Source organism: Siniperca chuatsi, linkage group LG7, assembly GCF_020085105.1.
Source record: "Siniperca chuatsi isolate FFG_IHB_CAS linkage group LG7, ASM2008510v1, whole genome shotgun sequence".
In the NCBI taxonomy this organism is placed as follows: Eukaryota; Metazoa; Chordata; class Actinopteri; order Centrarchiformes; family Sinipercidae; genus Siniperca; species Siniperca chuatsi.
This window is the reverse complement of record NC_058048.1, coordinates 25974913-25997024: the sequence shown is the minus strand read 5'-3', so window position 1 is coordinate 25997024 and position 22112 is coordinate 25974913. Positions and strand designations below refer to the sequence as shown.

At 38.5% G+C, this 22112-nt stretch overlaps 1 protein-coding gene across 9 annotated transcripts in view; it reads left to right on the top strand.

The window, feature by feature from the left end:
- cntn5 (contactin 5) overlaps nt 1-22112 on the top strand; it is a 95445-nt gene that overhangs the window by 22348 nt on the left and 50985 nt on the right. For 8 of the 9 annotated variants that reach the window (XM_044203142.1, XM_044203145.1, XM_044203144.1 and 5 more), the window contains 2 exons: nt 5136-5254; nt 19370-19579. In XM_044203142.1, coding sequence (XP_044059077.1) covers nt 5136-5254; nt 19370-19579 — 329 coding nt within the window. Of the gene's footprint in view, nt 1-2816; nt 2923-5135; nt 5255-19369; nt 19580-22112 lie in introns of those variants that run through there. The other variant, XM_044203149.1, reaches the window with a different exon arrangement.

Below are 22112 nucleotides of genomic sequence, written 5' to 3'. Positions count from 1 at the left end.
TAATCCTCGTATTATCGTGTTTTAACTTCATCCCCTTTCACTCGGATTAAAACCTCCAGTGTGCGTAACGAGACTCATTCTAAAGAGCTTAGTAGCTCGTATAGGCTGAAATACCAAAATATCTCCAAGCAATGTTTGCTTTCTTTTTTTTTTAACTATAGATTCAAAGTTACCATAATTGTATTTTATTATAATGCAAATTCAGTTTTTTTCTGAGAAATACTTTGTATATAGGACATGTAAAACTTATCTAGACATATAATTTTCTTAAAACATTGTGCTTGTTGTTTAATGTAGCCCACTTTTATTCAAGGCCAAACAAATTCCAAGGCTTTTAGAACATGATAAGTAACAACAATAAACCCCCACCCACCCACGCAATATTATTAATATTCCTAATATTGTATGAAGTACTTCTAATTATACAGAAACTAATTATTTACCTGCAGTAATAACTTAGTAAAGTAATTGTGACTTAAATTTTTTTGTATATGTTTGTCACATCAACCTCCCTATCAGGAAGCTGTTGCTATATAAAAAAAATACTGCCATAACCGTGTGTGCTTTACCCTGAAATGTTGCTGCTTTTGTTCACACTATAGCCATTGGGGAAGAGTTAGCGTCTGGAGTTGGCAGAGTGACTGAAAGGGAAAATCTACTCCAGCTCTTGTTTGAACATGATGGCATGTACAATTGCCTTAACATTTACAGATTAAAGTGTATGTGTGTCACTGTAAAATGAAGCTTTTGAAGTAGGTCAAGGTATGCTTGCGGGTGGTTCTTTAAATGAACTCTTTTGCACTGGCATGTGGTGCTTCTGTGGCTGGTTTGTTCAAGGTCTATATCCACTTAAAGTATAGGCTAATTTATCTTACTGTACAATATTGTAGGCCTAATTAGCTATACAATTTCAATTATTTACTGCATTACAATGTATTAGATTCATATAGAGCAAATGCTAATAGGTATTTGTCTTATACAAAATAACTGTAATATACACCCATGTCCAACACCCAAGTGTTCATGTCACAATTATCACAAATTAATGAGCAAGCGCAGCAGAGATAAGTATCCTAGAGAACAGTAAAGTGTCATTCACTCACTGCCTCTTATACATACTTTTAGGATGGTTGTATTCAAATGAGTACTGAGGAGAAGGCAGATGTTTGCTTCTTCTACTGCTAGTTATTTGTGCTGCTGCTATTGTTACAATTACAGATGATACTAGAACTATGCTATGACTATTATAACCCCTACTAGGTCTACCACTTATTATTGTCATTAGCAAAAATGACACAGTGGGTGTAAGTGCTTGCATTTAGTAACCGAAAGAAGAACCAAAAGCAAGATTGCCTTCAACACTCAACCTTTGTTGCTCTAATACCGTTAAAAATAATAAGGTTTGATCCATGACATATTTGTGTTTAAGCATGAATAGAGAAACAGGCTAGTTGTTGAATAATCCATAACAAGTTGGTGAATTTCCACAATAATACACAAAATGCCAGTGCTGACAAACATGGTACATATACTACAACAGTAAAAATACATAGTAGAGGCTCACACTGCAGTGTAAATGAACAGATCATTCATACAATTTTTACAAGACTGTCAGATGCACATTACTATGTCACTGTCTCGTATTGTCTTGAAATTACACAATAATACTGCTACACGTGGCTGATGAGAATACAGCTACGGTGGTAATGTCATTAGGCGATGTTTGTGACTTGGTTTGTTGAACCTCAGTCTGACAAATCGTGTCTGCATTTGTTTCATGTGTAACAAGCCCTGTGGAAACACAGCCATGAGACCAAGTAGAGGCATTGCATTCAGAACCGTCAGTGCACCGTGTTTCACCCTGCACACTACCTCATTAATAACCATCTGGCTGGTCTGTGATCGCCTGGACAGAAGTGTGGCAGAATCCAGCCCCACAGCCCCCTAATGTACAGTGGTGTGAAAAAGTGTTTGCTCCCTTCCTGATTTCTTATTTTTTTGCATGTTTGTCACACTTAAATGTTTCAGATCATAAAACAAATTTAAATATTTGTCAAAGATGAAACAAGTGCAAGTGTTTAAATGAAGGTTGTTATTATTAAGGGAAAACAGAATCCAAACCTACATGGCCCTGTGTAAAATAGTGATTGCCCCCTAAACCTAATAACTGGTTGGGCCACCCTTAGCAGCAACAACTGCAATCAAGCGTTTGCGATAACTTGCAATGAGTCTTTTACAGCGCTGTGGAGGAATTTTGGCCCACTCATCTTTGCAGAATTGTTGTAATTCATCCACATTGGAGGGTTTTTGAGCATGAACTGCCTTTTTAAGGTCATGCCACAGCATCTCAATAGGATTCAGGTCAGGACTTTGACTAGGCGACTCCAAAGTCTTCATTTTGTTCTTCTTCAGACACGTGAGGTGTGAGTTTTATGACAATTTTCCAAACAGGTTTGGTGCAAACATGGTCTTAGAAGAACTTTGTCTTCTATTCTGCAAAAATACACTGCAGGCCAGAGATGATAAAACAAAGGAGCCGCTGGTGGATTTCTGTAGGAAGAGATGTGCTTCCGACTCCAGTTCCAACTGGGGGCTGATGTGGAAGTTGTTCAATCCAACACATACCCAGGGGTTTGTATGACAACAAGCTGACCTATGCAGCCAAGAATAAAGTGAAGTGCTGAAAAGAATGGACAGAGAAGGCTTTCTCTCCTGAGGTGATTTGTGTGTTTTAATGTATTCCATAGGCTTCTGCTCATGTTCTATCACACTGCTATGGAATGTTCTATTTTTATGCTGCTGTATGCAAGTGAGATGCAAGGAAGGTCATAGTGAGGCAAAGGAGGGTGGGAACCTTTTTCCAAAAAGTACAGCAGTTTTCACCAGCCTGTGCAGACAGCTGTCTAGACAGCAGACCTTCAGGTATTTAATTCTTTGCATCGGTGAGCAAAGACAGTGAAATGTAAGAAATAGCAATATAAAGTGTCACCCCCCATTTGTAGTTTGTTAATTTATGTATGCTGTAGAGAAAAGGCTTAAATTTACAAAGAAGAGTAGCAGATTACATATAACGAACAGCCTGCAAAAAGACAGCAAAAACAGCTTATATTACAAGGAAGGAAATGGATAATTGTTTATCTCTCTTTCTTTCTGTTTTTCTTATTTTCTGTTTCTAAATAACATAGCGTAATTGCTAAGTCAGTTTAACCCACTAGTACTACTTCTGGTGCATTCTGGGAGGATAGGGAGCAAATGAGATGAGGCAAAGACAAGGAGGCATAAATGATGAATGTGAGACGACTCCGGCTGGATCTGGACATGCTTCCCTCAACCCTCAGAGCTGTCTGTGCTACTGCATTAATGATCTAAATGACAGACAACTTAAATGAAGATGAGAGAACCACAGAAAGGGAGCATACATTGACAAAGAGACTGAAAATATTATATCAATGGAAAAGTAGTGCTTTTTGTGTGGAGATTAATGGCACTGAGGGAGAATAACAAGGTCAGCAGATCTTACTCTCTTTATACTGTAGGCCAACACATCAGAAATGTATTCCATTAGCATTGTTTGCAAATAGAATTGGATCCATATGTACAGAGTGCAGTACTTTTCACCTGAATATCAGTGTTTGTTATTGTGGTCAGGTTTTGATGCTGAAAGGTACTATTGAAGATTATAGCATTAAAATACGCAAAAGCCTCAACTTAAGGACTTGTTTTCATTTTGCTTGGAATGGATTGCAGTGTGGCGTTTATGCTTACATTTCTTTCAGTATTATTGGAACGTGTCCAAGACAACAGAAACATAATGTAATGGTGTGTGCGTGCGTGTGCGTGTGTGTGTGTGTGTGCCCCCACACCAAGGCTGTTTGCAAAATATTTACAATGAAGCATCACCAAGGTCTTAAGTCCATTTCTGACGACATTTGAAGTGGATGTACTCAACCTGTTGGCTGGAGTAAATGAATGCGTAAAACATGCCATTTCCTGTTGCCATTAGGTGGCGCTATGACAATTAACTGAATATTGTCATATAGATGTGTTCAGGGCAGGACCCTGATCATACATATGAAGTTTGGTTGAGATTGGACCATGTACAGTTGCGTTACAAAACACTTCTGTTTAATTGCGAAACATCGAAATTCACTGCCCCTAACGGCCACACCGTTCGACGAAAGCTCAAGCTTTGAACAACTTTTCATCATGAAGGTCTTTTATATATGTTCTCAAAGTTTGAAGTTGATTAACGTCTAGTGGAGATTAACGGTCTAGGACGAGTTGGTTAAAGTATGACCCCTATAAATCGCAAAAAATATGAAAATGAATTCAAAATGGCCGACTTCCTGTTGGGTTTGGGTCATGGTACTGAGAGACTTTTTTGTTCGTCAAGAACAGCAACCTGACCTGCAACCGTTTTGTAGTATGAGGGGAGCTGTGATAGGCAGGGCGTGGAGAAAGGAAGGGATATGAACTGACAACATACAGTAAAAACACCATGGCCTGTTAAATATTTAGAAATTATGTTTTGAATGGTATTAATGCTTTTGTACCACATACAGTATGTTCTATAAAAAGAAATACGCAGGCTATGTTGACTTCACAAGCTTCTCTCTACTCTACTCTCTATTACTACAGAGGTAACAAAAACTGCTGTTCCATGTGAAGCTACTGTATGTTTTGCACAGTGAGCTCTCAAGAAAAAGTCTAACCTATTATATTTTATATGAAATGGTGGAGTGGGGGTATCCATTCTCTATTGATCCAAATTGCAAATATGTCATTTAGTGAGAGAAGCACAGTTTTTTGGATTGACACTTGTAGAGTTCTGCAGTGTGCTTCTTTCTTTCTTTTTTTTAAAAATTCAGTTTATTTGTCAGGGACAGTGCATATTAATAAACATTACTGTAAATATGCCAGAGTTAGCCAGAAGGCACATTTTCATCCATAGCCCCTGGTTAGGTGTGAAGTTGGCAGCCTATCTATAGTCAATCTAAAATCAAGAAACAAGTTCAAAACAATAATCACAATGTAAGGCATGTCAATAACAGTAAAAACAGAGCACAGATGGATGTATGTGATAACCAGAGATATATCCTCCCACCAATTGATGTTTTCTCTCTCTCTGTTTGTAGGCACAGCTTTAATGAAGAAGCAGACCTGCTAACATTCTTGCAGAAGGGACCCTCTTCAACAAGTATGGGGTCACCATGGAAACCATTTCTTTTCCTGTCTGTCATCAGTGGCCTTTCAGGTAAGAAATTCAAAAGGTAGTGTTCAGAGGTAATAGTAAGAAATAGTTGTATAGAATAGTCTTCTTAAGCACTGATATTAGAAGAAATGGTACAGTATGCAATGAAATCTACTGTAATTGCATGGCAGTTGTAAATGTGACTGGGAGCTGGGAGAATCATCATTTATGGATGTGAGAGGAGGCTTGTCTTTTCTCACTTGGAGAGGATGAATTCACATGCTTGAAATGATGACTTTTGCATTTAAATCTGAGAAGAAGTGAAGATGACAATGAACATTTCTATTCTGTTAGAAAGGTCTATGATGACTGTAAACAGCAGGAACTCTCAGAAAAAAGCATCAGCCAGTGATACGAACACATTACTACTGTAGTTTCACAATCCTATCTGCATGAAGTTGAATAGCAAGGGTTGATTGGCCTGTTAAATATTACTTGATAAATGCTTTCCTACTTAAAGGTTATATTTATAAAATTTTTATGTTGACAAATATTTAAAAACAAACAAACAAACAAACAAACATTTTCACAACAGCTTTTAGAAAGGTGTGGAATAAGTATCACTTTTCCTAAAAAAAATTATTATGATTGTGAATGAATCATTTAAAAAATTTTGATGGGTGCCAAAATGAATGTTTTGTTTATCTCTGTGTGAGATGTCTGACGTTTGGTTCCTGCTTCTAACAAGGCTTGTGAGCCAATAGTATAACGACGTTGGTATCACATGGTATAGTTGCCAGTTAGTGTGGAAAACAGGGACACTGACGTTAGGACATATTAGCTAACTTAGCTTAATTGTCCAAACACCAATAACCCATAAAATGACAGTTCTGCATGCATATTTAAACAAAATTAACAACTACCAATAGCCATATTCCTTAAAACCTTAACTAATGTGTAACAGCGTAAATCCCTGAGGAGCTACGTTAGCATTAGTGATGGCTGTGCCCAGTTACCTAACGTTATAGTTCCCTCAAACAGTGTATTGTTATAACGAAGATGCATATCAGAGGGGATTTAGAAGTGGGCCAGGGTCTGACATAACCGATGGCCTGGGGCCACACTGAGGTACTTGTGGCTAGCTAGCCATGTAGCAGCTACTGTAGCTGTCTGTCTAATGTGGAGCACAGTGGGTTTTAATAGCATCCCTACAACGTACTGTACTGTACTCTTTGATTGGATTAAAATGTAAATATGTACCAAATGTCTTATAGTGTAGGATGATTGAAATGTTATTTTATGTTAAGTGTTGCAATATAGGGCCACTATAATTATTAAATGATTGGGTTGCCTAAAGCTAGCTAGCCATATCCTAAGATTACCATAGATAACATTACATGAAATACCACCTCACAAAGTAACCTAAATCTATAGATGTAAATGGACTGTACTTATATAGCGCCTTTCTAGTCTTTCTGACTACTCAAAGCGCTTCAACTAATAGCTATAGCTAATGTATAGTTATATGTTGCAAAATTAATTCATTACTCTATCACGAAAGATTCATCACTTGATATGACTGAGTCTGAGTCTCACTCCACTCGACCATGAAATATGCAGGTTGTGCAACGAATTAGCAACTACTGGAATGGAATGGAAGGGGGGAAAGGGAGTGTGTCATCTAGTGATTGGATGTTATCAATGTTATCAATACCACCTTTAATAAAAAAGGAAAAAACAAAACTCCATTTAGTAGACATTCATGCTTACCCAAAGCACCTTTTAAGTATATGTTTCTTTAATGCTTTAGTGGCCCAGTAAGAATCAAAACATAAAAATGGTAGGACTCCATCCACTGAGCTGAGTTTTTTGGTAGCATATCTTAGACTAGTGCGATTAGATGTAAGTGAACAATTTTAAGTTACAGATCAAGTGTCTCCCTTGGTCAGTCTAGAGCATGTGTTTGTCAGTCAAATAGATTCTGCCCTTTAAATTCTTATTTCAATCCACCAGAGCAAGGTACATGCACTCTGTGGCTCTCAGAGCTTTGTTTCTGGGAGTCAGACAGACAGCACTGACCTCACTCATCTGCTCGTTAAACCATATTATTAAATGGGACCAACTGTTTCTTAACTTTTGAGCCATGTCTCTAGGGACTATTAGATTCTGAATAAATTATGGACTTCTCTTTAGAAGAGAAATCCTGGATTTTTTATATGTGTTGGGTATAAGACTTTGGATAAGCAGACTGCCATTATAAGTACTACATATACCAGAAGGTTAACAAGGTCCCACCTTTCTACCTAACGTGAAAGAGTTTTGAATGGTGACATTTTGCATGTCACAGGTTTATGGCCAGCTGTGTTGTGTTGATGTCATGGCAAGTGTCAGGCGTGGCTCCACTATGGCTTGTAAAGTCTGTTAAAGGGCAAAACCAGTATGAAGTAGAATTAAGGTTATTAAGGTTAAGGTGTATATAGGTGTTTTTATTCACACACCTAATTTGTTGTACACTGTTCATCTTGCACCATTGGATAGTAATCATATGTGCTTGCATAGACAGGATAATAATGCACTGTACAAAAAGCAACAATGCAGTATATACACAAGAAGCTGTTTCAGGATGACACATCTTTGTTCCAAGGTAAGGAGCAGTGTAAGGCTTCTACAGTGAGAGATAGAGTTAGCCATTGTATGACGGCTGTCAGCGTGAAAGCCAATTCAACATTATAGTATATTTAGTTTGTGAAAGTGATTCAAGAGAGGATGTGTAGGAGAAATGATGAGGCTATATCAAGTCACTACTTATTTGAACCATTATCTACTGAATCTGAAATTGCTTTATCAACCCTGCTCCCACTGTTGTACTCCATCTTGACCTTGTCTACCAGTCTGTGGTGTCATATCTGACTTATGAGTCTACTTGCCTACTTGCGAGACTCACCTGGCTCAATCAGTGGGTCAACAGTGAACCTCAAATTTATACCCATTTAACAGGTCTTGAGATACAGCAGAGCATAAGACAGTGTGGTGGATATTGGCACACTTAAGTAATTGCAGTACTGACAATTCAACTTCTGGACCCTGTGCGGTTCTTGAAGCAGATCAAGGCATGATAGAGTAAAATTAAATTCCTCAAGGGAAAAAGGAAAGACACTTTCATTATCTGGTTGTCACATACTGTGCTGCCACCCTCTCAGGGTTCCAAGTATAAAGAAATGTAAGAAAAACTTTCATTTTTTCATCATCACGTTAGATTTCAAAAAAGATAAAATGATTTAGACCACATTATGTGCAAAAATATTCAGTCCAAGACAATCAGATTGAAGAATGACTCAGAAACACAGTCAAAGACAATAAAAAGAAAAATTTCAATTGCAGTGTAATGGCAAAGTGCAATGACTATTGAAAGCTTTTCAGATCAACACAAGCACTTAAGAGATCTCTCAGAAATGTCTCATCCGTCGTGGGTGTCTATCTGCTTTATGTGAGATAATAGCAAAGGCCGTGGCTGCTACAATAGGTGCTGTTGTTGTTGCAAGGTCTAATGTGGGACTGGACAATGACTAAACCCAAGTACTGTAAAGTATTTATGCTATTATCAGTATTTCATAATGTGTTATTGATGTTTGTATAGTTGATAACATGATGCAAATAGTTCAGTGTTGGTTCTAAACTCTCAGTTAACAGAAAGTATGGGTTAATTTAATGTTATAAGCAATGGACACCAAAATCATATTGTTAACCTCACCACAACTCTATCCTGGCCCTATTGCTAACCTTAACACACATAATAACCATCTGCTATTCACATTATTGTGAGTATCATCCAAAACTAAATGTACTTTATAGAGATACTTAACTGCAACTTTAACCGCAGCATTTATATTGTAAGTAACTTTAAAAACAGTATAGAAACACACAGAATACATGAGAACATGTAGTGTAGCTTGAGCTACAGATTTTTTTGATTGAACAAATCATGACATTAGAAAAGAAGCCATTGTAGAAAAGCTGGAGGGTTTCTGTTTATCAAGACTTCAACTAGTTTATCAAGTTAATAAACAGGGACTTAGTGGCTTGAGAAGTTAATTTGTTTCATTTGAGTCAATTCTGTCCATTGATTTTTGGTCTAAGGATTTGGGTTCCATGGTACCTTGGGTGTATATAGTTGACAGAATTTGCTCTGCTTGTTCATTATAGGTATCTCAACCCTCTGTTACTACATTGACTAATGTTGTCTTACTGCTTTGCAAAATAATTGCCTCTCAGAAAAATGCTCTTTCTCATAGGCCTTATAGAGCTTTACTATGGGATTGATTTTTCATATTCATGTGGAGAGAAGTATGTGACCATGTCTACTTTTGTATCAGAGGGGAAAATATCTAGATTTTCTAGAACACAAACAATTGAAATATTCCAAGAAACCTACAAACTCATAAAATCAGCCTCCTCCACTGTGTATCTGAATGGCATTACAGGAAAAGACTTTGGTTTGGGTAGTGCTGTTCAGATTTTTACATTCAATCAAATATGAATGAATATTTACATTTTAAACTGCAAGTCATTAACCTTTCAGCAATAGTGATGTCTCAAAACAATTTCTTTTGGATGAACATTAAATTATACCCACACTTTTTTCACATTAGCACCCTGTATATGCATGACCAAGATTACCCAGTTTTATATGGTGGCCAAGTTTGTCTGCTGTTTCCAAGTACAGTAGACAAAATACATTTACAGCCTAGGTTTTTAAGCACTCGGACTTGGAGAATAAAATCACAAGCACGTAATTCAAGAGGAATTGTTTTCTCTCTACACACATACAGGTGAAAATGTGTGATTGAGATTGTCTAGCCACTGTATGCATAAGGGCTGTGAGTTTTTGTTGATCTAATCAATTTAAGGTCCTGAACATTTGGATTTAAACAATTCCAGTGCAATATTTTAATTTTTATTTAATGGAAAATTTTAAATATACACGTATAGGGAAATGCATTATAATGTCGCCCACAGTGATGATCACAATATTCCCTGTACATACTGCAATATCCTATTTATGCAGTTCTGATCTGCATTTCCTCCCCTATAAAGTCTTGTATTTTTGTTAAATGAGAGAGTCAGGAGATATAACACAGTGTAAACAAATGGAATTTTATGGGCATCACATAAAAACCCCAAACGAAAATACACACCATACATCAGTATTGTCCTCCGGCATATTGTTGTCTTTTAACAAGCAATGACAGGTCTTCACTTTTGTTTGCTTTCTTTGTTCTTTGGTCTCTGGAAAAAAAATCTGAGCTCTTCCCTGTTTGGTTATTTTAACTTGTATTTCCTGTCATCACCAATCCACACATTAACAGCTGAGCATTGCTTTATCAATAACTGAAATCAAATCAGTCAAATTAGTGTTGCACATTTTATCTGCAGTGCTGATATTTTTGAGGGAGAGTTGTTAATTTTACCCAACAATTACTTCTCTAATGATGGACCATAGGTATGAAAGAAAATCTATAAAAGTAGTGGTTTTCCACTTTAGTCAAAACAGCGCTGAGAGCTGAGTATGCTTTTAGTGCTCACAACTGTCAGAACAACATTTTAGAAAGACTGCCGCACTCCAAACTGGTTTTCAATATTATCAGCAGCAGGGGCCATGAACAGCCACTCCCAGGGGTGTGATTCGGTCTTTGTCTGTTATGATACTTTTGACATGATGGTTGGTGTAATGGATTATTGACCTACTGTTCTCTCTGAATATTTTGAAAATGCTCACTTTGAAGACAATAGTTTTCATGTTCTATTTTATTTTCCTCTGTACCTGTCTCCACTGCCCTATCCTTTTTCATTCCATAGATATTTGAATCATGCAAAAGCAGAGAGGGCAGCACAATTAGATTTCTCTCATGTTTAAAAGTGGACTGTGCAGGCATGATGTCTGGGGCCATTTTTTCTTCCCCTCTGATTAAAATCCAATGTTGCTTGGAGTGTTAAGTGTGGAATGGTAATTCAGCTGTTCCTCAGCTAACTCTCGGGTATCTCAATATTAAAAGTGGATTGCAGGGAATATAGATGTGTAGTGCTGTATAAGTGATGCATGAAGTCATTTTCACCAAGGGCAAAAGAGTCATGCACCAGAAATATAGGTGCGTATCTGGAAATTGATGCGTTTTTGCATGCACAACACAGAGCTGGACCATGCAATGAATATATTGCTGTGATTGTATACATTGGAAAATAAACATTAAAATACAGAGCTTTGTCAAAAGTCATGTCAAGCTATACTGGTTAACTGCAATTCCCAATGTCCACTAACCCAAATAACATAGTGAATGCCTAAAACAATAATGGTTGCAATTCTGCAGGTTATTAACTTTGTACATACTAATACACAAACTTTAGGATCTATTTTTGGTCCCACCATCAGGGACTGATGGACTTTCTCCAACTGGCAGGAGAACCTGAGTTGTGACAGCCTCTCTTACACTCACAACTTGAGCCTAGGAAATGAAATATAAAACATTTAAAAAGTCATTGTTGATTTCTGTAAGCATGAGAGGCTGGGCACAGCATTCAAGTCTTGGCAGTCAAGCTTCTTTGGTGTGTACAGTGATCAACACTATAATCAGTACCCAGGGATTTTGAATTTGGCATTTTACAGTACACAAGTACATACAATGAGCCTGTGTGCTGATGCCAAAGTTTGCCACATAGCCTGAAGACAATTAGAAAAGTTTGTTGTCATTTGCTTAATATTTTAGATAAAGAAAACAGGTATGACATCTGATTTAGTTGTATCTCCATTATGGTCATTTAAAAAAAATAAAAAAATAAAAATATATATACAGTGGTGTGAAAAAGTGTTTGCCCCCTTCCTGATTTCTTATTTTTTTGCATGTTTGTCACACTTAAATGTTTCAGATCATCAAACAAATTTAAATATTAGTCAAAGATAACACAAGTAAACACAAAATGCAGTTTTTAAATGAAAGTTAGTATTATTAAGGGAAAACAAAATCCAAACCTACATGGCCCTGTGTGAAATAGCGATTGCCCCCTAAAACTAATAACTGGTTGGGCCACCCTTCGCAGCAACAACTGCAATCAAGCGTTTGCGATAACTTACAATGAGTCTTTTACAGGGCTGTGGAGGAATTCATCTTTGCAGAATTGTTGTAATTCAGCCACATTGGAGGGTTTTCGAGCATGAACTGCCTTTTTAAGGTCATGCCACAGCATCTCAATAAGATTCAGGTCAGGACTTTGACTAGGCCATTCCAAAGTCTTCATTTTGTTCTTCTTCAGCCATTCAGAGATGGACTTGTTGGTGTGTTTTGAATCATTGTCCTGCTGCAGAACCCAAGTTCGCTTCAGCTTGAGGTCACAAACAGATGGCTGGACATTCTCCTTCAGGAGTTTTTGGTAGACAGTAGAATTCATGGTGTGACAAATGTGCAAAAAAATAAGAAATAAGCAAAAATAGGAAAGGGGGCAAACACGGTTACACACCACTGTATATAAGTAACCGAGCATATTGGATAGAGACTTCCATACTTCCCATTAAGAGGTACTGTATAACAACATAATACCATACATCATACAACACCTTTGTGAGTTCATCATTACTCTGGCAAGGTTGAAGCAACTCATACAATCTCCATAGTACACCAAGGATCAGGAAAAAAGTAAGTAGTCCGCTGTGATAGGAGGTGAGGTGAGGTTGCATATGATGTATGGATTGTTCTATCTGTAATGATATTCCGCTGAATAAATGTTCTCAAGCATAATCAGCTTCAGTCAATATAATCTCCCTGTGAAGGTCATCATTAATCTTACAGGCTATGGCTAATCATGTCAGTCTACTTGAGCCCCCATGAGCGTCTCACCTACTTACTGTATGTTATTCTAATTAATTTTTCACACCACAGTCCAGAGGCTGCAGACAAGCCCAAGACTCACACATTTTGTCTCCCGTGCTGTGCCAACACAATGACCTAATACAAGCAGATGAGTTTCTAACTGTTTCCCCGAGTCTCCCCTCTGTTCGCTTAAAATATGTCATCTTCCCTTAGCCTCACCTTCACCTCTGTTGTTGGTTTGTTTACATGTCAAGTCCCTTGTCTTAAAGCCATATAAGTCTCCTTTGTTGATCACACAGCATGATAACTTTATTTAATGCTGAATTTTTATAGTATACCAAAAGGTGATCTCCATTAAAATATAACAACAGTCTGACAGTCTAACATATGTATGACAATAGGGACAAGGTAACAGGAACATTTGGCTTTTTGTTCTTTAAGTATAAAATGACCATTGTCTCCTTTGGTGATGTTATCATGAAGGTGGTGTTAAGACCTGAAATGATCACCGATGGCATTGCTCTTGAGCTCCCTGAAATGCAGCAGGTGTAGCCCTTTCAACAACAATGAGTGTTTCTGATTTTGCACCCTCTGAAAGATAGAGATCAGTGGGATCTGCAAGGGTCATTGCTTTTATCAGATGAAGGTAACAGCTGACAAGAGCAAGTGCCTGTCGGCTTCAGTAGTCAAACAAAAGAGACTTGTTTTAGTATGTTGCATTTGTCAGGCTTTATCCCCAGTCTGGAATTATATTTTCTTGGGAAAAGGAATTGGACCTTTATTACTTGCACTTGACAGAGTAGTATGCAAAATGTATAGGCTCTTATTCACAGACTATCCCTGTAAGTCTTATATGACATGCCATTTAAACTTATTTTTCTTCATGAATTAAATTGACATCCTTTGGGTGTACACTGAAATGCTTTTAATTTTGAGTGTTCTCATTGACAAAACCATACACATGCAGGTTATTCATAGAATTTATTTTCTCTGCTAATTTATGAGTAAACAACTGAATGAGAAATGTCAAAAAAATCTATCCAAATATGGCCAATTAGCAGTTGTTGTTTTTTTGCAATCAGGATTTGTTACTGGCTTGCCAGTTCATTACTGTAGGTACACCTAGCTACATCAAGTACAACACCTTCCACCCCCACAGACATTAATGGGGGGATAGAAAAAGTATCAATACCTTTCAATATTATGCAGTACAATCCTGCAGCACTGCAAAACTACAGCCTTCACAATGATCACTGTGGCAAATCAACACCTCTCTTACACAGTGTCAACATAACTGAATATGTCAGAATTGTGACAACCTAACCACAAAGCTAATTAATTATAGCTTGGCTCAAGCCCTTTGATTACTATACTAAAATCATGTGCTCTCTACAAATAGGTATATCACATATGTACAGTGATACACACCCCTGTGGAATTCTTTATGACTTTGGCCCTTTCTGAATTTGCAGTGAGAGGTTGCTTTAACGCTGTAGGGAAAAGTACTACTCTTTTTGTCCAATTCATTTCACTTTGTCCAGTGTTGCTTAGGGCTAGGAATGTCCAGCTATCTGACAATGTGTTTCGGCTGATTCAAGGTGCTGTGACTCAATTACAAACGATTTCTGATGTGTATTAATTCATGTCAATGTTTGGTTTCCATTTGTTACCACATTCACAATAACATAATCATTATTATCAATTGCAAATAAAGTCTGATGAATTTACTAACATTATCATTTATTACCACAACAGAAGTATGCCAACTGGCATTGAGATGATGTGGCATGTTTACATCTCCCATTTAGTAAGAGAAATGAGCCTTTTGTCCTGACAGTATTCTGAACCTTGAATAAATTAAGCCAGTGCAGCTGTCTTTTGACAGGATCAACTTATTTTATTCATTCATTCATTCCTTGTTGTCACTCGTTGCTTTTCTCAACCACACTGCAACTGTCACAGCACAGCTATCAGTCAGAGAGAAGCTAGATTAGCTAAGTCATATATTGTTGTAAGGGGGTGCAGTATGTGGACCCAAATGCAGACAACCAGAAAGCGGTATGAGGATGAAGTAGCTGGATGGCTACAGGGTTTATTGGGGTGAAGTAGCTTACAAGCAGGTACAGGCAGACAGACCGGTAGGCAGACAGGCAACAAACAGGTAACAGGCAGGTAGGCAGATACAGGTCCAGGAATAGGAAATGGGTTACCGGCTGGCAGTGGAAGAAACCAAGCAAAGAGTCCAACAAGGCTAAACAAATCTGACAGGGAGCATGCAAAGTGTAAAGTCCAAAATCAATCAATTCAAGGCTAAGTGGTAGACTTCGGGCGGACGGCCCGAGGGCTGGGTATGTGTGGAGCTGGAAACCTTGGGCGGACGGCCCGGGGGCTGGACAGGTGAGGAGCTCATCTCATGAGATCAAAGACAAGCAGGATAGGAAGCCGGCGATGGGGAGACTGGTAGAGGAGCTGGCAGAACCAGTGATGTCCGTGAACCTGGAGCCTGCCACTCGAGCAGAGAAGGAGTGTACTGCTGCTGCGACCCAGCAGAGAGTTCAGCGGCGTGCTGCAGTCCAACTGGGGCAGGAGGCGGCTGCCGTCCAGTGGCACCTAGAGATGGCTGCTGCTGCGATCCAGCAGGGAGTGATGGCCGCTGCGAACCAGCAGGGAGTGATGGTCACTGCGATCCAGCAGGATCCAGCAGGGAGTGATGGACGCTGTGATCCAGCAGGGAGGGATGGCCGCCGCTTCACGTGAACTGGAGGCCGCCGTGGCGCAGGTGAGCAGCTGGGCATCGGAGCAGGCGAGCAGCTGAGCGCAACGCTTTCTCCTGGGGGATTACAGGCAGGCTGAGATGCTGACTGGAGACCGGTGTGCAGGCTGATGGCTGGCAGGCCGGGTTGCAGGCTGATGGCTGCGAGGACCACCGAGAGCCAGGCGGGTGCCCAGGTATGGTTTCGGAACTTGGACCGGTTCAGGACAGGCAGATTGCAGGCTCACGTAACCAAGCCTGACTGATAAAGGGCTAGTAGGCAGGGAGTCAGGCTGGTTTCTAGCAGGCATGGAGTCAGGCTGGTTGCTAGCAGGCAGGGAGTCTGGCTGGTTGCTAGCAGGCCGGGAGTCTAGCTGAGAACCGGGAACAGTCAAAAAGTCCTTGGCCCGCTCAGGAATGGAGTCCCACAGCCAGGGCTTGGAGGACACAGCAACACAACAAGGCTAAACAAATCTGACAGGGAGCATGCAAAGTCTAAAGTCCGAAATCCAGACACAGTCCAAGGAAGACAAAGAATCCATACAAACAAACTCATGGGAAGAAATGCCGGGAACTGGGCATGGGAACAAGGTACAACGAAAAATGCACCTAACGGCGACACACACACAACCCTAGGGGAGGTGAGACAACAAGACACAGCTACAAATATCAAGGAGGGGCCAACAATCAAAACTGGAGGGAAACACTACAAAATAAAACAAGGCAAAACATCAAACTATAACATACTGTATATACAGTACAAAGTTCAGTCTGCTGCTGACAGTTTGGTCTCATTCAGATAAAACAGCTGTAGATTCAGTTCTAAACTCTGCTTTAATTAAGTGTGTGAGAAACAGGGTGAGTAGTGGGACTTGTGTGAGATGTGCATGGCAGCCCTGGAAGGGTTTGTTTTAAATATGAAGGACAATAAACAGTTAACAATTAAGCTTTAATTTACCATAATTTATCATTCCTTCCTTGAGGATACATATATTCAAACTTTTGTCACTAGGGAGTCCCATGCTCACTTCTCAGCATTGGTTAAATGAAAATAATTAAACTAAACAAGATATAGCTTGCATCACATTTATTATGTTCAGTCATAAACCTTGTTACCTCCCCCATTTCCTGCAAAATGTTTTGTTCAAAAGAGAATTGTGATGTTTCTAAGAATCACACATTTTCCTAACCCTAGTGTTACTATAATTTACTATTAATTTTAAAATATTTCAATATATAATATGAATAGATGATATGGGAGGGACAAAACAGAACTACAGCTAAACAGAATCGCTTAAGAGATGTGAAAATTTGAAAGACCAGACAGTGGATCAGCCTTATAATGCTCAGGAAGTTTTTACATAGCCAAAAAATATGTACATGTGATTATTTTGTCTTTGTTTTATATTTTTAATACATTTGCAAAGATTTCAAACAAACTTCTTTCATATTGTCATTATGGGGTATTGTTTGTAGAATTTGGGGGAAAATAATGAATTATTCCATTTTGGAATAAGGCTGTAACATAACAAAATGTGGAAAAAGAGAAGCGCTGTGAATACTTTTCGGATGCACTGTATAGGTGCGTTAGTCTGTTACATTTTGTCATACTACCTGAAGTCAATATCATTTTTAACTTTTCCAGCTGACAAAGGACATAATGAAAGGCGCTGCATTGTTTAGCTAACCATGGGCATCAGCAGTGGGAATGTGGTTTACACCTTAATTGAGTTGATTCTCAGCAAGATAAATGATTTAGCTGACTACCAAACAACTACTCATTGCTTTTCTTATCAATTTTCAAGCTCACAATACCCTTAATTTCAAATGGAGTTCCACATCCTGCTTCTCCCCATAATATGTAATACAGTAATTGCCCGCTCTCCATTTGTAGATAGCAGTATTTTTGCAGCTGACAAGTCCCCAAGGGCTCATAATTATTTCTCAGTTTTGTTCAGTTCTTTCATAGCACTTTATCATGTAGTGCAAAACACTCCAACCCCCCTGATTAGACTCTTGCTGAGCTTTAAGCTTCTAGTCTTTTGCATTTTTTCTATAAGCATTATATCTGAACAGAAATGATTCCATATCATCAATGTAATGTAAGCTATTTGTTTTAGTTGTATTGTACAGTTGCTTTGGAAAATATGTATTGATGATCAGCTGTCATGGGGGAACTAGTTGTGTGTGTAATCTTGAGTTGTTACATTTATAGTATCATAAAAGACCACACGTTGGCACATTACCCTACATAAAGTGGATTGAATTCCTCAAAAGTAAGTAGTAGAAGAATATGGTGACAGCAATGACTTGTGACAGCCTCAACTGTAGTTTACATTTCAGAGAGGATGTTATTCTGAACCTCCATGGACTCTTTTACTTAAAAGGAAGCTGTTTTCTCTCCTCACCCTTTTATTCAAGTTGAGACTTTGATAACAGTGATTTCCAGAATATACACAGTATCTGTGGTACCTTGTAAGAAGTGCATGTTTTCACCTAATTCATCTTAAGTGCCTTTACATGGTACCTCTAATGGCCACTATACTGTGTGCTAGATGCTCCAGAACAAGACCGACTGTATGGAAGCAAAAGGGGAAAAACTCCTAGCATTGCTGTAGAAATAGAGAATAAAAACAATTTTTTCATAAGAATTTAGGTTTAATTTCACTACTTTTTAACAGGTGTCTTGGTGGTGATTTGGAAAATTATTGTTCTGTTAAGTGGATATTAAAGCTTAAAGAGGAATAGATAAAGACTCACTGAGGCTTCAAAGCTCCAAATCTCTACATCTTGTTGCCTAAATGTGTATTTTTCTTCAGAAATCTATTACATCACATATACTATGCCCATGTTTTTCAACAGTACATTTATTTTCTGCAGACTGTAGGAAATGCATTCTAAGTTTTTCCACCTATTTCACTCAGATCTGTCTCTGAATTGTGACACCTCCTTATTCTGCTGTCTCTCTGCCTTGTAGAACACTGGTTTGTTGAAAATCTTTCCTCATATAGTAGCATGGGAAACAGACTCGAGCTCATCAGTTTTATAGAGAAGGAGGATAGTACAGAGAATAGTACTATAGATTACAGAGGTTATAACATAGCACTGTAATGGCTCGGTATTACCAGGTTTGGACTCAAAAGCATGACTCAGAGACCAGGCAGGTAAAGTCAAAAGTTTAGTTTCACTCTTTTACTTGAAGGCACATAAGACAATCTGGCAGAGAATGAATGGAAATGGGGCTATTTATACTGCAAGGCTAATGGGGAAATGGGAACAGGGGGGAGGTCAGGTGATTGGAAATGATGGGAACGCAGGTGTTACTGCAGAAGGGAGTGGCAGGATCTGAAATGACAGGAGAGGTAGTATGTGGCAAACCATAAAGTTAGCATTTGCATTATTCTTTCTCTCCATTTGGATTTTGATTTAAGATACTTTTCCAAATATTTATCTAAAATACCATTCTTCAGGCCAACTCCTTGTCACCTTTTAGTAGTAGACCAATTTTACTGAAAGTCATGACTATATATGATGTAACTCTACACTGTGTTTCACCTTTTTTTCCAGACTTTGCAAGAGCTGTTGCAGCGCGGCCTATATCATATGCAGCAGTATTACGAATGAAGCCAGACAGCTCGTCAGTGCTCAACTCGCGCAGCAGCAGACCTCGACAACACCACAGTGGTGGGCTGGTGACTCCAGACTGGCCTGCTTTCTCCAGTCACCCCCTGTCAGCCCTGAGTCTGCTCAGCTCTCAGGAGGACTACAGGAGTGAAGGTAAAATTAATGGTGCAGTCAAACCTACAGTTTGTTTGCTCTTGTCTGAACCAAAATGGAAAAGTTTTGCTTTTGGTAAGTTCACGTTCACACTGTTCACAACTGTATATAAAAGTCAAATAACCTCACAAATTGCTCATTAATAGTACAATTTCGAAACTTGTCTTCCTATATAGATTTCATTCGCAGCTTTAGCCAAGGATAATGAACACTTGTGTATAGTTCGGCATAATTTATCCGCTGTGGTATTCATTAGTTAAGAAAACAGGAAGAGAAAGCTGAATATGATTATCTGTAAAGAGTGGTTTGCCTTCAGTTTATTTTGTTAGGAATTATTGCTAGCTATGAAATGTCAGCATCTGCCTCTTTCTGCCAAGTGAGCTTTGTATTTTTGTGTCATTTCCAGTTATTAGTCCTGGATTACATTCTCTGTTCTGACCAACTGCCTTGTAGTCACATCATGCAGGACTGAGACCTGAATTTTCAGGTAGTCTTAGTGAGAATGGGAGGTGCCACATGAGATCAGATGTCATTGTTCTCACCTGCTGAAATAAAACCAAACTAAAAGGGTGGACACTCCAGAGTTTGAACAAACATCTCTAAACGTGATTGGTGTGAATGCACTCTGCCAACAGTCTGCTATCTCTGGTGTCACTTTATGCGTGTAGGCTTCCTGCCTGTTTAGATTTTGTCTGGAAATGAACCTCACCTATCCATCATCACTGTGCATGTTCTGCAGTGACCAGGGTCATGCCCTTTGTGAAATTGAAGTGGGATCATGGCAATATACAGCTCTCTCTGTGTTCCTGGTAGTATAGAAGCTATAGATATGATAGATATCTCTGTCAAAAGGGAAGATTTAATACCCCAAACATAGCATGGAAACACACTGTCATAAATCTATATGGGTCACTTGCTTACATCCTGACTTACAGTATGAATAATTTTAGAGGATAAAATGACACATTGATGCTTTAATATATGATTAATCACATTGTGCTTATTGCATCTGGAGTGCTTAATTAATAGAAATCTGAAGTAGCTGCTGCATTGGTCTTTGCAAACATTGCGAATAATGAGTTAGTCATTAAAAGAAAACTTTTTTTTTCTTTTTCTTTGTTTTTTTTTCTTTTTGCTTTGCTTCTGTTTCAGCCTTTCCCTATTTCTTTGTGTATCTGCCTATCTTTCTGTCTATTTTACTTTCTGACAGCATTATCACTATGTAGCCATAAAATGACTTACATCTCTATAACCAAGGTGAGAGTAATGCCTCTCCATTGTCAGTGGTGACAAGAGCATTATACCATTGCACTGGATTGATGTTCAGTGGATGAAATGGATGCCAAAAAGTAATGCACCTTTGGTGGCTTAAAGGGGATATTGCTTTTTTGGCTCTGTGACTGACAGATGGCCATGGCACTTGAAGTTGAGTGATTTAAACAACTTCTATACTTGTGTTTGTATTTTATACACACACACAGAGACCATATGTCCTTAAGCAGTGAAACCTGATTTTTTCATCCAACTCTTTATTGTTTTCAAATTGTCACAGAAATGTATTGTAGGTGGACACAGCTCCAGTAATTAAGCAATAATTAACTAAATGGTATCCTAAAAATTTTTTTTTGCTTTGTCGACTCCATTTATTTACATGTTGGGACACCTCTGAATGCATTGTCATGAATATACCCCAGTAACTTAACAATGGAAATAAGATGTTTGTGCTTCAATTGTCCATATTTAACTAGTTTGATATCAATCCATGGTTAGTTTCACCTGGCATCTGAAGCAGAAAACTAGCCTTTTTCTATGGCTGTATCCAGTATACTATATATTATTTATGGATTTAGATCATGTTCATCTGTAAACCAGAACTACAGTGCAGTTGGGATGGATGATTTTTGTTGCTTTGGCTTTGTGCTCCAGCACACTGGATTTAAAATGAAACGATAACTTTGACTAGTTGTATGTACAATAACTTTGACACTTTGTTAAAGTGCCAACTTTCAGCTTTAATTTGAGGGTGTTTACATCCACATCAGATGAACATTGTGTGATTTGTAGCTTCATCCCCCGATTTTAGTGGACAGAAATTAATTGGAAAATGTAACATAAACTGGAAGTCATTATATTTAATGATATATAATTCTTTGCAGTTAAAGTTAAAGTCTATGACCCACAGACATCAGCAGATATCTTGATCACTTGGGAGTGGTGCTCTGCTGGGCCTTGATAGTGTCCTCACTTGTTTCTCATTTAAACTGAAACTCAGCACCATAATCCTTATTGTTCCATTTGAAATAAAAATTATTTTATCATACATCATGGTCCACTCCACAAGCTAAACGGGGGAAAGTTTAAGTATGGATCGTAGAAAAGGTTTCAGTCGTACGACTGAAACCTTTTCTACGATAGAACACTCCTGGACGAATGAGGGACTACACCGTCTTTAAGTATGGATGGATAGACAGAGAGCTGTGTAAAGAAATATAGAGATCTAGTGCTATTTTTTAGCACTAGTAACACTACAAGC